The sequence below is a fragment of the Pantherophis guttatus genome, chromosome 6, assembly GCF_059756535.1.
Source record: "Pantherophis guttatus breed Tessera chromosome 6, ASM5975653v1, whole genome shotgun sequence".
Classification (NCBI taxonomy): Eukaryota; Metazoa; Chordata; class Lepidosauria; order Squamata; family Colubridae; genus Pantherophis; species Pantherophis guttatus.
Genome location: NC_142068.1, coordinates 12,642,630 through 12,658,144, shown reverse-complemented (window position 1 = coordinate 12,658,144; position 15,515 = coordinate 12,642,630). Strand labels below are relative to the sequence as shown.

General features: G+C 43.9%; 1 protein-coding gene across 2 annotated transcripts in view; it reads right to left on the bottom strand.

The window, feature by feature from the left end:
* Positions 1 to 2,577: 2,577 nt before the first annotated feature.
* PEX5L (peroxisomal biogenesis factor 5 like) overlaps positions 2,578 to 15,515 on the bottom strand; it is a 211,878-nt gene continuing 198,940 nt past the window's right edge. The window contains exons 8-14 of one of the 2 annotated variants that reach the window (XM_060682845.2): positions 11,115 to 11,231; positions 10,104 to 10,247; positions 8,989 to 9,059; positions 7,162 to 7,359; positions 6,785 to 6,950; positions 3,757 to 3,914; positions 2,578 to 3,390 (exon numbers count right to left, since the gene is read on the bottom strand). In XM_060682845.2, the coding sequence (XP_060538828.2) occupies positions 3,186 to 3,390; positions 3,757 to 3,914; positions 6,785 to 6,950; positions 7,162 to 7,359; positions 8,989 to 9,059; positions 10,104 to 10,247; positions 11,115 to 11,231 (1,059 nt within the window). In that variant the 3' untranslated portion in view covers positions 2,578 to 3,185. The remainder of the gene's footprint in view (positions 3,391 to 3,756; positions 3,915 to 6,784; positions 6,951 to 7,161; positions 7,360 to 8,988; positions 9,060 to 10,103; positions 10,248 to 11,114; positions 11,232 to 15,515) is intronic. The other variant, XM_060682847.2, reaches the window with a different exon arrangement.

Below are 15,515 nucleotides of genomic sequence, written 5' to 3'. Positions count from 1 at the left end.
CCACTCCAGGGGAAGGATACTGCAAAATCCCCATTTCCTCCCGATCAGCTGGGACTCGGGAGGCAGAGAATAGATGGGAGCGGGGCCAGTCAGAGGTGGTATTTACCGGTTCTCCAACCGACTCAAAATTTCCGCTACCGGTTCTCCAGAACTGGTCAGAACCTGCTGAAACCCACCTCTGATTCCACCCCATTTCTGCCTCTGAGCATTGTTGAAAATGGACAGCATGTTTCCCCAGCATTTGAAGCCCCACAAAGCCTGTAAAATGAACACAGAAATGGAAAACCCTATTGGAAGAGCCCAGAGGTGGAATTTACATAATTTACCTACTGGTTCACCCAGCACTGAAAATGTGAGCGCATGCACTTTGCTCGGGCGCGCATCTTCCGTGCATGCACCCAGCCTCAAAAACATGCCTAAATAGGACAGCATAGAGTCAGGCCGGGTTTGCAGTGATTTCTGCAAACGGTTCACCCGAACCAGTCTGAACCGGCTGAATACCACCTCTGGAAGAGCCCAATCACTCTTTCTCCATCCAGAACATGCGGAAAAATCCCACCAATGGTACTCTTCCATCCACACGTGACCCTTTGTCGATGAATTAAGGGGATTTTTTTTTTCTTCATGAGGCACTTTATTGTCTTGAGGTACCTGGAGCCAACAGATTGCAAACTCCTGCATTTGTGTGTAAGGGAAGCTCAATTGGCATTTTCCCTAGTGGACGTGGGTGGTGGTGATGTATTTTTTAACCTCCCTTTGGCATTGGCCAAAAGATTTGGCCACATTTCTCTCAAGGGTGGAAAGCAATTTTGCATTCCATCTGCAACTTTTTATTACAGCAATAGAAAAGTGGGGTGGAATGGGAGTTGCTTTGTTTGCCAAAGCAAGAATATAGAATAACAGAGCTGGAAGGGACCTTGGAGGTCTTCTAGTCCAACCCCCTGCTTAGGCAGGAAACCCTACACCACTTCAGACAATGATGCGCCCATATCCACATTTTCTTGAAATAGGCGAAGGAACTGTAGTGCCTTCTCTCCTTGCCAATATTTGCCATCCATGTGATCTCAATGCTCCACTGTAATTGTGTGACTTCTATTTATTTATTTTTTAAAAAGTAGCCTTCATCTTGTGCTTTCCCAAACTTGGCAACTTTAAGCAGCGTGGGCTTCAACTCCCAGAGTTGACTGACTGGGGAATTCTGGGAGTTGAAGTCCACACCCCTTTAAAGCTAGGAAACCTTGGTTTAGGCCAGTGTTTCCCAAACTTGGCTATTTTAAGATGCATGGACTTCAATTCCCAGAATTTCCCAACCAGTATGCCTGGTTGAGGAATTCTGGGAGTTGAAGTCCATACATCTTCAAAGGGTCAAGTTTGGGAAACACTGGTTTAGGCCAATGCAACCACGTCCACATCTTTTGAGGGGCTGAAAGCACGGCATGTGGTCTTCCTTTAAAAGAAAAACAAGGAAGCTAGATTAAAGTGCAAGTTTTATAAATTCTATCTAACTTGTGAGCTCTGCTCAAAACAAGGTTCAGCAGGTACAATGGCCAGATACCTGCTGAGACATAATGCAGCCGGCTGCTAAAAACTCCTGTTTGCTTTTCACCATGCCTGTGGCCAACAGCGTTGGGCTGTTAATTGAAGGAAGCACATTGCTGTTGCCTAGCAACTGCATGAAACTCTCTCTGGCCGCTTTGGGGATGGGAGCCATCTTGAACTGATTCCAATTACAGGTAGTCCTTGACTTACAACATCTCGTTTAGTGACCCTTCAAAGTTCCAACGGCACTGGAAAATGGGACTTTATGACCAAGTTTCACAGTTACAACCTTTGTACCGTGATCATGTGATCAGAATTCAGATGCTTGGTAACTGGCTCGTATTTATGACCGTTGTTGTGTCACAAGATCATGCGATCCCCTTTTGCAATCATTTGACCGGCAAAGTCAATGGGGAAACCAGATTCATTTAACAATCGGGTTTCTAACTTACCAACTGCAGCGAGTCACTTAACAACGGTGGCAAGAAAGGTCGTAAAATGTGGGCAAGACTCACTTAACAAATGTCTCACTTCACAACAGGAATTTTGAGTTCAATTGTGGTCGGAAGTCGAGGATTACCTGTACATTCTGGCGTTTTTAGTAACAAGTGACATCCAGCCCAATATTTCAGTGCATTTCAGAAACACCTAAAACGGATGGTTGAAAGCTAATATTCTGAAATAAGCTAGTTCAGGGGTGGGCAATTGTGGCCCTTTTACTTGGCTGTCTCAGGAATTCTGGGAGTTGAAGTCCACAGGTTGTAAAAGAGCCACATTTGCCCACCCCTGAGCTAGTGTGTCAAATGTCACAATGTGTGGTGTTTGGATCTAGAAAGACAAAAGGGGGCAGAGGTCACCCAGATACCTGTCTAAGGGTCCAGCCCTACTCATAAGTACCCCGACATCTAGTGCAAATAGCGGTTTTACAATTGCATGACACACAGCCCTGATAGATATCATTTGACATGCACAAATCGGGTTGGAATTGCGCGAGAACTCTGTGTGACGGGGTAAACAGGGGTAACAGCTTTCAGAATAAAAATTCGGCTAATATAATTGAAATCCCTAAGTACCTGCCAGTTGAATACAGTGATGGAGAAAACACAGCTATCTAACATGCACATATACTGAAGATCACATCTGTGGGAAATGAAACCTTGAGTTACCCATTTTCCCCACTGATGCGCTGGGTCAAGGGCAGCAAATCCGGTGGCATAGAAGAAGTCTTTAAAGAAAACTTGCCCTTTGTTCCTAGTTTATGTGCTCTTGAGTCTCTGTAGCATGGTAAGGCAACCTTCCTTTCTTTGTACCTATGGATGTTGTAGAGAACATGCAAGCAAGGTTGTTTCTCAAAGTGATGTTAGGTTATCAAGATAGCTGTTCCTCTCCTAATTCCGTCACGAACATCCAAGCCCCATCGGGTGGGTATTTACAAAATGTTGTGCTTATGAACGTCTTTTTTCCTTCCATCCCCCCTGAAGATCTGATGGGATCTGCTGGTCCTTCACGCTGGAAAGAAGTCCAAATCATTTCTGTTGGGGTTGTTGTTATTCAGGCTGCCAGGGCAAGGACATTTTCTCTTATGGGAGAGCATTTATACGATTCATTTGGAAGATGTGAGCGAGAAAGACCGAGAGGGATTGTAGTTAAGACTCGATGTTGAACGCTTTTAATAGCACATCCAAATCACCCACATTAGCAGCCTGAAAGAGTTCTGGCTGATCCATCATAGACAACGCAATCCGGAGAGCAGCCCAAATATTACCTGAAATTACCGGCTGAGATACCTGTTGCTGATTCCGACTCTTTCGTTGCAGATTGAGAGCTGTGAGGAAGTTGCTTACCGCCTCTCTACAGGGTAGGAAAAACAAAACAACAACAAAAGATGTACAAAAGGAATCCCCAGTTTCCACAATATTTAACAGCCAAAATAGTCAGAGCACTCCTCAGGTGACCCTAAGGACACAGATAAACCTCCAAGTGCTTCAACGACCCTCTAAAAAGGATGCAAATGACCAGCTGTCTGCAAGGAGTATAAATCCTTCCATTCCCCACTATTCTGTCGGAGCTGAAGAAGCTTCTTGGATGAGAAGCGAAATGTCTTCAAAGAAAAAAAACAAGGAAGACCAGTTGCCTCCTGAAAAAGCACCTTTGGGACACCCATGACTTGGATGACTGAGAATCTCTACAAACCAAAATTCATATGAACCTACTTACCTATATGCACCTAGGTTGATGCAGCTGATTCCTAAATTGTATCTAGACCTGATAAAGCCAGGTTGAATCTCTAATGCTCGAGTGTAGGCTTCTACCGCTTCCTCGCTTCGATCACCATTTGCTAAGGTTGCACCTAGACGGTTCCACAACGAATAATCCTGACAAGACAACAACAATTTAGGTATAATACTTGTGTATCAAATACTTTGATTGTTTTTTTGTTCATTCTGCTCAAATGAAGGTATGATATGGATAACAGTAAGTGTCTTCTCCTTTCACCAGTATGGCAGATAATTTTCTGAGATTGTCTGAAATAGTATAGGATCTCCTCAGTGGTGAAATCCATTTTTTTTTATTACCGGTTCTATGGGTGTGGCTTGGTGGGTGTGGCTTGGTAGGCATGGCAGGGGAAGGATACTGCAAAATCTTCATTCCCTCCCCACTCTTGGGGCCAGCCAGAGGTGGTATTTGCTGGTTCTCTGAACTCCTCAAAAATTCCATTGCCGGTTCTCCAAACTGCTCAAAATTTCTGCTACTGGTTCTCCAGAACCTGTCAGAACCTGCTGGATTTCACCCCCGGATCTCCTGTTTGGGTGGAGAGCTGCATTAGAAGACCTCAAATGCTCCCGGTTCGGACCGACTCGGGCGAGTAGGTAGTGATTGTGGCGGGCAGTTTGGAGAACCGGTAGCAAAAATCCCTGCCCCCGCCCCCCATGCCCAGCTGAGCCGCGTGATCATCAGAGGCTTTTTTTCTTTTAAATGCCTCTGACGAGCCAAGCTCTGACAATCCAAGCTCTGACGATCCCAGCTGAGTTGTCTGCTGATCAGGCAACTCAGCTTGGATCGTCAGAGGCATTTAAAAGAAAAAAAGTCTCTGCTGATCAGGCAAATCAGCTGGGATCGTCAGAGCTTTTTGAAAGCATTTTTTTACATGGTTTTACATGTAAAAAATGGTTTTAAAAGTAAAAAAAAAAATTGGCCACGCCCACCCAGTCACATTACTCCCCCACCAAGCCACGCCCATAGAACCAGTAGTAAAAAATTTTAGATTTCACCACTGCCTCAAAGGTCCCTTCCAGCTCCATTCTGATTCTGAATTCAAGATAATTTCCTGAGATTTACTCCTAATTTTTTTGTTAGGCAAGCCAGAATTGGGAGAGGGGCTGTCACAGAGAGGAGAGGGGGTTCAACCTATTTTCCAAAGCACCTGAAGGCCAGACAAAGAATAATGGATGGAAACTGAACAAGGTGAGATTCAACCTAGAAATAAGGAGAATTTTTCTAACAATCAACCAATGGAACGGTTTGGCTTCAGAAGTTCTAGGAGCTTCATCACTGGAAGCTTTCAAGAAGAGACTGGACTGCCATCTGTCAGAAATGGTGTAGGGTCTCCACCTTGGGTGGGGGGTTGGACTAGATGACTTACAAGGTCCCTTTCAACTCTGTTAATCTGTTAAACTATTTATTTATTTATTTATTTATTTATTTATTTATTTATTTATTTATTTATTTATTATTTATTTATTTATTTATTTATTATTTATTTATTTATTTATTTACTTTTAATTTAATTTTATTTAATTTGTATACCGCCGTACTCCCGAAGGACTCAGGGCGGTGAACAGGCACAGGATAAAACACATAGAATACAAAAATTTAACAGAAGTAAAATCGAATTAAATCAATTTAGCCCAAGACAAATTTAAAACCCCAGGTTAAGAACAAATTAAAATTTACATTAAAATAGAATGGGAAAGGTTAGGCCAGACCAGCCTGGTGAAATAAAAAGATCTTGAGAGTGCGGCAGAAGGTGCGTAGATCCGGGATCCTCCATATCTCCGGGGGGAGCTCATTCCAGATAGTAGGTGCCCCCACAGAGAAGGCTCTCCCCCTGGGGGCCGCCAGCCGACATTGTTTGGCACCCGGAGGAGTCCCTCTCTGTGAGAGCATACCAGCCGGTGGGAGGCCATTTGCAGCAGCAGGCGGTCCTGTAAATAACCAGGCCCTAAGCCATGGAGCGCTCTAAAGGTGGTAACCAAAACCTTGAAGCGCACCCGGAAGACCACCGGGAGCCAGTGCAGCTCACGCAGGAGAGGTGTTACATGGGACCGCCACGTCGCTCCCATAACCACCCGCGCGGCCGCACTCTGCGCCAGTTGGAGCCTCCGGGTGCTCCTCAAGGGGAGCCCCATGTAGAGAGCATTGCAGTAGTCCAGGCGGGAAGTGACGAGGGCATGAGTGACCATGTTTAAGGAGTCCCGATCCAGAAAGGGACGCAACTGACGAATTAGGCAAACCTGATGGAAAATCCTCCTGGTCACAGCCGTCAAATGCTCTTCTAAAGACAGCCGTGAATCCAGGAGGACGCCCAAGTTGTGAGCCCTCTCTGTGGGGGCCAGCGATTCGCCCCCGATAGTCAGCGATGGCATCAACTGATTATATCGGGACGTCGGAAACCACAGCCACTCAGTCTTGGATGGGTTGCGCCTGAGCCTGTTCCTTCCCATCCAGATCCGCACGGCCTCCAGGCACCGGGACATCACTTCAAGGGCATCGTTGGGGTGGGGTTATTTATTTATTTATTTGGTTCGATTTATATGCCGCCCTTCTCCGGAGACTCAGGGCGGCTTACAATGCATTAAGCAATAGCCTTCATACTTTTATATATACCTGCTTAGTAGGGCTTTCGCCCCCCCCACAAGCGGTGTTCTTTTTTATACAAAGTCAGCTTATTGCCCCCACAAACCGGGTCCTCATTTTACCTACCTCGAAAGGATGGAAGGCTGAGTCAACCTTGAGCCTGGTGAGATTTGAACTCGCAGTAATTGCAGGCAGCTGGTGTTACTTAACAGCACTTTAGTCTGCTTTAGTCTGCTGCGCCACTAAGGCGCTAAAGGTTCTTTAAAAAGGTTCTTGAAATTAATGATTCACTTTAGGCACCTTAGTGGCTAAAGTGATCACTAATTAATAGTTTAAATGACATTGGACAATAGAAATAAACATTTTAATACTAAAGTGCTGAACTTACCTCTGGGCGCACAGTGAGGGCAGCATTGAATGCATCTATTGCTCTGTTAAATTCCCCATTCAGATGAAAGAGCACTCCAAGTCCCGTCTGTAAGTCTGGGTCAATCAATTCGCCATTATGATGAGCTCCTTCAAGAAATAACTCCTTCACTTCTTCCAGCAGGGAACTAGAAATAATACAGTGTAGAGATGAAATGTAGAGTAACAGAACAGCAATGAAACAATGGCCCGGGCCTCAGAACAGATGGTAGAATTCATTTGCTCCCATGTCTCCCTCCTTTTTTCACGAAAAACATGATTTAAATTCCGGTTGAGTTGGGTGATGTTTCAGTGTCCCAAATTTTGCTTGCAAATCGGTTAATGTGAGATTATTGTTACCTTTCATCGGCTGTCTTTGACATCCTTCTGGGCAACGCTGGAGAGCCTTTCTTGCTTCTGAAGAGGAATCTGTACTTGGGATTCTGTTTGATCCAGCCTCTTAAGACTTCACAGGCCTCCTGCTGGTGGCCAGTGTTTGTGAAGCTCACGGCTAAGGCCATGAGGGCTTTCAAGTTGTTTGGCTGAAGCTCTAAGCACCTGAGCGGAGGAAAAAGGAAACTTGGTTAAGCAGATGGTTGTTGTGACCGAGGTCCACGTAGTGATTACCGAACACAATTCAGTCCTGAAGAAACTTATTTTATTAAAACAGCTGAGAATTAATTCATTCTCAGCTTAGTCCAAAACAAATTCTTCATAACCAGTCCTACGGCCTTATCACCCCAACTCTGATGTCCTTGGCAACCTGCCAAAGGCTTTTCTTGGCAAAACCCCCCACAAAGTTCAAGAGACGCTGACAAGAAGCACTGGAATCAATGTTGCTTTTCTACAAAAAACCCAATGGCTTGTTGCTGCTCTTTTAAGTCTTATGGGAGTGGCCAATCATCGTCTGGCCTTACTCCCGAGTCATCCTTTTTGCTTCAGCTGCTCTTGCCTTCTGGCAGCTCTTTGCGTGCATGCACTAGGAACAAGCTCCTCCTGTTCCTCTGCTTCTCTGCTATCCGCCTCTGGAGGCTCCGGAGTCTGCGCATCGCTCCCAGATGGCCCTGACCCCATCTCTGCCTCTGACACAGAGCTCTTGTCCAGATCTTCCCCTGACTCCAGGACTGGCCCATTGTCCTCCCCAGCCTCCTCACTGTCCGACTCCCCTGCCAGGTCCGCAGGCTGCTGGCGGACCACAAGAATGGTTCTCAGTGGGCTGAAGGCATGGGCTTACTATCACCAAGGCCTCTTGTTCCATAGGAACCATAACTGTGTCAGAGTGTTTACAGCGCGACTGCTATCTTGCGGTAACCCAAGAGCAAAATAGAGGACACAGAGTTTTTGTCATTACAAACTGGTTTATATACAAGATTTCTCTATATAGACATACATGTCAGAAGTGGGTTTCAGCAGGTTCTGACCAGTTCTGGAGAACTAGTAGTGGAAATTTTGAGTAGTTTGGAGAACCGGTAAATGCCACCTCTGACTGGCCTCGCCCCCATCTATTCTCTGCCTCCCGAGTCCCAGCTGATTGGGAGGAAATGGGGATTTTGCAGTAACCTTCCCCTGGAGTGGGGTGGAAATGGAGATTTTACAGTATCCTTTCCCTGCCACTCCCACCAAGCCATGCCATGCCCACCAAGCCACGCCCATAGAACCGGTAGTAAAAAAATTTGGATTTCACCACTGAGATAACCTCTCCTAGCAGTTTCTTGTTAAGATGTGAGTGGAGCAGTAGTACCAAGCAGTTTGGCATCTCACAAAGGAGCCGTTGAACTGATGTCCATATCATCAATTGAAGTCATTCTTCAAGTCAAGTCATTCCACTGGTTAATTGTTCTAACTGCCAGGAAATTCCTCCTTAGTTCTAGGTTGGTTCTCTCTTTTATAAGCTTCCATTTGTTACTTCTCGTCCTGCCTTCGGGTGCTTTGGAGAATAGGCTGACCCAGTCTTCTTTGTGGCAGCCCCTTAGATATTGGGACACCTCTATCATATCACCCCTAATCTTTCTTTTCATTAAGCTACATGTACCCAATTCCAGCCACTGGTTTTCATGTTTTAGCTTCCAGTCCCCTAAAGATATGTCCGTGATTTACAGAAACTCCCTTTTTCCCTCTGAAAGCAATAAGGCAACCATTTGGATACCCACTGGGCACATAAAACCAACAGTCATTAGCGTCACTTACCGTTGGAGGGCAACTATGGCTCCCTGTTCATTTTCATTTTCTGCTTGGGTTATTCCAAGAAACTGCCAGGCCTGCAAAATGGGAAGTTTGAGCATTATACCATGCTAGGTATCAGCATAATAAACTCTGGGAAATTATTTTGTTATGAATGTCATGTAGGTCTTTATTTTAAAAAAGCAAGGTTGCAAAAAAGTCTGCTTTAGTCTGGCAAGATTGATGTCAGGCTCAAAAATCAAGAAAGACACACTGGGGTTTTAAGCAGTTTCCTTTATTGTTCCTGGCCTACAGACAGAAATCTTGCTAAACTAAAGCAGGCTAAGGTAAAGGTAAAGGTTCCCCTCGCACATATGTGCTAGTCGTTCTGACTTTAGGGGGTGGTGCTCATCTCTGTTTCAAAGCCAAAGAGCCAGCGCTGTCCGAAGACGTCTCTGTGGTCATGTGGCCGGCATGACTAAATGCCAAAGGCGCATGGAACGCTGTTACCTTCCCACCAAAAGTGGTCCCTATTTTTCTACTTGCATTTTTTACGTCCTTTCGAACTGCTAGGTTGGCAGAACCTGGGACTAGTAATGGGAGCTCACCCCGTTACGCAGCACTAGAGATTTGAACCACTGAACTGCCGACCTTTTGATCAACAAACTCAGCACTTTAGCCACTGAGCCACCGGGTCCCTTAAAGCAGACTACTTGGACCATTAAACATATACACTGAGAGCTCTTAGAGGGGAGCTTCCTTCACTCTCTTTCTCCCACACAAACCACCTAAACTTCGCTGTCTCTTGCTCCTCTGACATCCAGCTCCTCCTTTCTGGGAATCCAGACTACATTCCACCATATCATCCCCTTCATTCTATATCCTGAATGTCGACTTCAGAACTAATCAGGAAGATGCCAATTCCAACTGGACTCAAGGATTTGGAGGGGCAAGCTAATGTATATCAACAGAGAGCGAACCCCACACTCAATCACACTGATGATGTTACCTAGTTGGGTAAGTAAAGGTCTGCAAGCAAACAACCAAGCTCAGAGAGCACCAAGAAGCCCAAAGCTATTTCTTCACAACTGATAAAAGACTCTGAATTTTAACTAGTTCCAGATATTCAACAAGGTAGATACCTCAGCATCATGTGGGTCTTGGAGAATAGCTGCCTCAAAGTATAGGATGGTGAGGGGCAAGTCTCCTTCCCTCAATTTTTTTAGTCCCTCTTCAAAAGCACCAGGCCAATCTTTGAAGGGATTTTCAGTGTGGAAGTAATAACCCTGAAAAAGAAAATTAAAGTGTTGGCAGTTAGATAGGGACACTTACATAGAAAACTATCCACGCAATCTTATGGAAATCTATTCACAAGAACGTCTCAGTGAGACTGGGAGTAAAATTATTTGACTACCTTAAAATCAAATCATTTATTTCATTTATCCATGAAGGTGTTTTTGGTAAGTGTCTGAACAGCCTACACATTATTTTATGCAGTGGCTTATTTTCAGCAATGGGACTACTAGAGAATCTGTATGACCAACAAGGTGATATTTTTTTTTGCTTCTGTAAATGTTTTATGTATCAAATAAGCTACAATACAAACAGTAAGCGGAATTGCACACAGTGCATCTCCTTCTTTCTTTTTCTACTTCCTCAACTTACAATATTAAAAAGGGGCTTGGACTTGTGTCAGAAGCACTGAGACACTTCCGGGTTGAAAGGATTAGGCGGAGGCTCAGTTTCATGTCCCCAGCAGGAGCTGGAACGAAGGACGGGAGCTCAACCCCGCTCCATGGCAGCACTCAGGTCTCGAATGTGGGCTTGCTAACCTCCACCCCAGCATCCTAACCATGTAAGCCACCATGATCCATAGAAAGGGGTTAATTGAAATAGATCCATGATAGGAGGTAATCTCATAGGAGAAAGTGTTCCACAGCATAGGTGCCTTGAAGAGAAGGCCCATTTTCTGGGTCTTAAGAGGTGACCATTTTTAATTCAGAGCATGCCAACTGCATGAGATCCTAGAAACTACTGAGATAGATGGTCCTTTAGACAACCATGTCCTATGTGATGATGTGCAAATTTGCCTTTTACTGATCTGGGACTACCATAAAGATGTTCTTCACTGTTCTTCTACAATCCCAGGTTACCTTCTCATTAATGGAGACAGCCACTTGTCCTCGTGTTTCTTGGCTGTCTGAAATCCACTTTCTGCGAGCCATTTCTTCCCACTCTGCCTGCATTTTGTCCCAAAACTCTGTGTCTGACTAGGGAGAAGGGAACCAAACAACAATTATGAAACACAGAAGAAACAGAATGGGAGAAACAATTCCTTTAGCCTAAGGCAGGGGTGTCAAGCTCGATTTCATTGAGGGCCACGTCAGGTTGTGTTTGACCTGGGGGGCCTGGGGTGTGTGGCAGGGGTCATGGCCAGCTCGATGTCACTCATGTCGGGGGGCGCTGTGGTGGTCTGAACCCTCTGCCAGCGAAAACAGGCTTCCGAGCTCCGTTTTCGGCTGCAACGGCCTCCTGCAATCCTCTGCCAGCAAAAATGGAGCTTGTGAGGGCAGCGCATGGCCCTCCCAAGCTCTATTTTCACTGGCAGAGGCACCACAAGCCGGTCCTTTGCTGTTTCCAGAGTGGCCCCGTGGGCCTGATCTAAGCACTCTGAGGGCTGGATCTGGCCCCCGGGCCTTAAATTTGACACCCCTGGCCTAAGGGCATCCTCCTTGTTACTTTTCATTTTCAAAATTGAAAATCCAGAACCTCAAACGTCTTTATATCTAGTCACTCTTTGGAGGGGAGGAGCAAAGGGGAAAGTGGCATCACTTGTGTGCTGCCATTGTGATAACATGTGACAATATTTTGGCATCTACCGTACTAATGATCTAGATTTTAAGATGAAGCTTTCCAGTGGAGAAGATGTACATTTTAGGTTGTATTCGTTAACAGAGTTATTTCCATCTTAGCACAACATAAGTGACCCACAAGTTCATAATTAACAAAGCCAAAAATAAACACAAGTTAAATTAAAGGATCTACACACACTGTGCAAATGCAAAATACATACTTTGACAGCTTTACCTGGCTCAGGAAAACTTGCTGTATGGACACAGCCTACAGTTCTCCCAGAGTTTCAGTCAGCCTGAATGGAAGTTGGGAATTTTCAAGGTGCCAGGCTGGGGAAGATTAACTTAGAATGATGGTCACTGTGCACATTCATCCCAGTTTGCAAGTTTGAGATCCAGGTAGTCCTTACTTACAACAATTTAATGACCATTAGTCCTAATTATTGACCATTACAACGGCACTGAAAAAAGTGACTTATAGCCTGTTCTCACACAGCATCCCCATAGTCACATGATTGAAATTTGGATGCTTAGTTACCAGCATGTATTTACAATGGCCGCAGTATCTTTGGGTGGGACTGTCATTTGCAACCTTTTTAGGAAGTTCTTGACAGGTAAAGTCAATGGGGAAAGCCAGATTTGCTTTCTGACTGCATGATTTACTGTAGTGATTTGCTTAACAACCGTGGCAAAAAAGGTTGTAAAATGGGACATGATTCAGTTAACAACTGCCTTGGAAATTTTGGCTCATTGTAGTGGTACTACAGGACCAGTGGTGGGATTCAAATAATTTAACAACTGGTTCTCTGCCCTAATGTCCGGCTGGGTGGGCGTGGCCATGGTGGGCATGGCTAGGGGGTGTGACAGGCAGCACTCAGCCTCCTGCACCCCCCTGGGAGCACAAATGGGCCGCAGGGGGAGAAGTACCCCCCGTGCGCCCCATTTTGGGCCTAGGAGGCCTCGCTGCACTTACCTGGAAGCCAAAATCGGGAGCGTGGGGACTCCTGGAAGGGGCGGAGCAGTGAGGGGCGGAGCCAGCCAGCAATTTAACTACTGGTTTTCCCGAATTGTCCCGAACCGGCTGAATCCCATCACTGAACAGGACCACTGTTAAGTCCCAAACTTTTTCAACAGGGGTATGGTGGAAGGACTTTGACGTTTCGCTTTTCATTGAAAATTTCCAGAAAAAAATGCTATAGAGCATTGCTATAGAGCAATACAATTATTTGAGCTTCTCTGTTCATATTTTTTAAGTTTAGACAAATGTTCTAAAATCCTGGAATCGTTTTTCAATAATGAAATATCTGAGATATTAATGTATTTTGTACATAATCAAGCATCTACTTTTCACAAAACGATTCAAAAGATTGAAGGTGAACACATTTCAGCTACAGAAGTTAGTCTTATTTTGAATGACTTTATCCTTCAATATGAAACTCGATTTGAAGAAAAATCTTTTCCTTTAGTTATAAAAAGAAAATTGTCATACTTGGAGGAATCAAATCCGGGCATAACGGAAAAGTTTTTCAGAGAAGTGCAGAATTTTTACCAAACATGTTTTCAATATATCGAAGAATGGTCTGAAACAAACATCACAGGAAATAACAGTTTTCAACCGTGTTTTTTGACTTCATCGCAAGTATATTGTACAGATATTGAATCTTGTGTTGAGTTTTTATCTAAAGAAATGCCAGACATTAAAAGAGACGACAATTGTCTCTTTGAAGAAATCAGAAGATTGAATGTATTTTTAAATTTTGAAAAATTAATACAATGGAAAAATAAACAAGTTGAAATTGATAAAAAAGATGGGTGGAAATATTCAGCCAGTTCAAAAATGAGCATATTCCATGTGAAAATTTATTTATTCTTGTTCAATTTACGTTGTGCTGTCCTGGAACTAATGCAGCAGTTGAAAGGGTTTTTTCAATTGCTTATGATTTTTGGAAAAGTGAGAAATCGAGATTGGATGTTGATACTCTAGCTGCAGCACTTGCCGTAAAATTCAATATGAAGGATATTTCTTGTTCAGATATTTCCAATATATTGTTAGAAGATGATACATTGACAAAAAATATTCATTCTATGGAAAAGGACTCATTTAAATAATAATTAATAGGCATGTAATATAATTACAATATAAAATGTTATTGTTAAAAATGTTTTCTTTATTATGCATTCATCATATTATAGTGTATTCTGTATTATTGTTGCAATGAATAAAATGTTTCTTTTATTTACGATATTTTTTTCTTCAATCTATTTGTGTCCTCCTTCTCATTGTAAAAAAGCTGGTCACCTTAAGACTACAAGAACCATTTGCGCACAGAAAGCACAGCTCTACAACACAGTCCTTTCAGCAGTTCCAAGGAGGCTCCACACCTATTTGCACTACTCAAGTGGCCCAGTCAAACCTCCAAGTGGCCTCAACGACTGTTCATAAGAATGCAAATGTCTGCAAGGAATATAAATCCTTCCATTCCCCACCATCCAGTCAGGGCTGAAGAAGCTTCTTGGATGAGAAGTGAAATGTCTTCAAGGAAAAAGAAAGTCCAGTTGCCTCTTGAAAAAGCATCTTTGGGACAACCATGACCTGGATGATTGAGAATCTCCGTAGACAACTGTTAAGGTTCTTTTATCCAATCTTACTCCTCTCTATTCAGAAGTAACTCTTGAGTTTTTGTAACTCTAAGATTCTCTTATGGTTAACGTAGCTGTGGTTTTTTTTCAATAAAAAAGCAGAGACCCCATCAATTTGAGCATCATATAATTTTCTTAGCAATTGTACAGAAGTGCTCTGCCATTGCATTTTGTTTTTAATACAAGATTAGTAGAGCTAAGAACAACAATATTATAGAAGCATCACTTGCATATAATGCATTAATTCATCAAAATTAATCGGCAATGCTGACTGGACCAGTTTGTGGGAATGCTAGCTAATATTACTGGGATTGAATTGACCTCCTATAATGGTACACCCATAGGGGACGTGGCGGCTCAGTGGCTAAGATGCTGAGCTTGTCGATCGAAAGGTCAGCAGTTCAGCGGTTCGAATCCCTAGTGCCGTGTAATGGGGTGAGCTCCCATTATTTGTCCCAGCTTCTGCCAACCTAGCAGTTCGAAAGCACGTAAAAAATGCAAGTAGAAAAATAGGGACCATCTTTGGTGGGAAGGTAACAGCGTTCCGTGTGCCTTTGGCGTTCAGTCATGCCGGCCAAATGACCATGGAGACGTCTTCGGACAGCACTGGCTCTTCGACTTTGAAATGGAGATGAGCACCGCCCCCTAGAGTTGGGAACAACTAGCACTTATGTGCTAGGGGAACCTTTACCTAATGGTACACCCAGGAGCAGTTTATCCAGCTTGTTTAAATAAAAGCTGGCATAGAGTCCTCACATTGAAAAAAAATCTAGGCAATATCGTTTTTATGTGTGCTCTTTGGAACAAGGGATTATTCTGCGTCACTCTGCCTTGCCTGCATGCAAAATGAAAGCAACCGAATGAAAAAAAAACACTTGAGGATGCTTCTAAATCTTCACCTCAAATTTAAGAAGCAAAATCATTTGTGCTAGGGAGACATAAAATTAGCTGTTTTCTCATTGCATTCTGATGCTGTGACACAATGAACATTTGTAGGAAATACATTCTGCGGCCTCAGCGAAAGAGTTTGATACGATCGCTGGCTTTGGGTACATGAGGGGC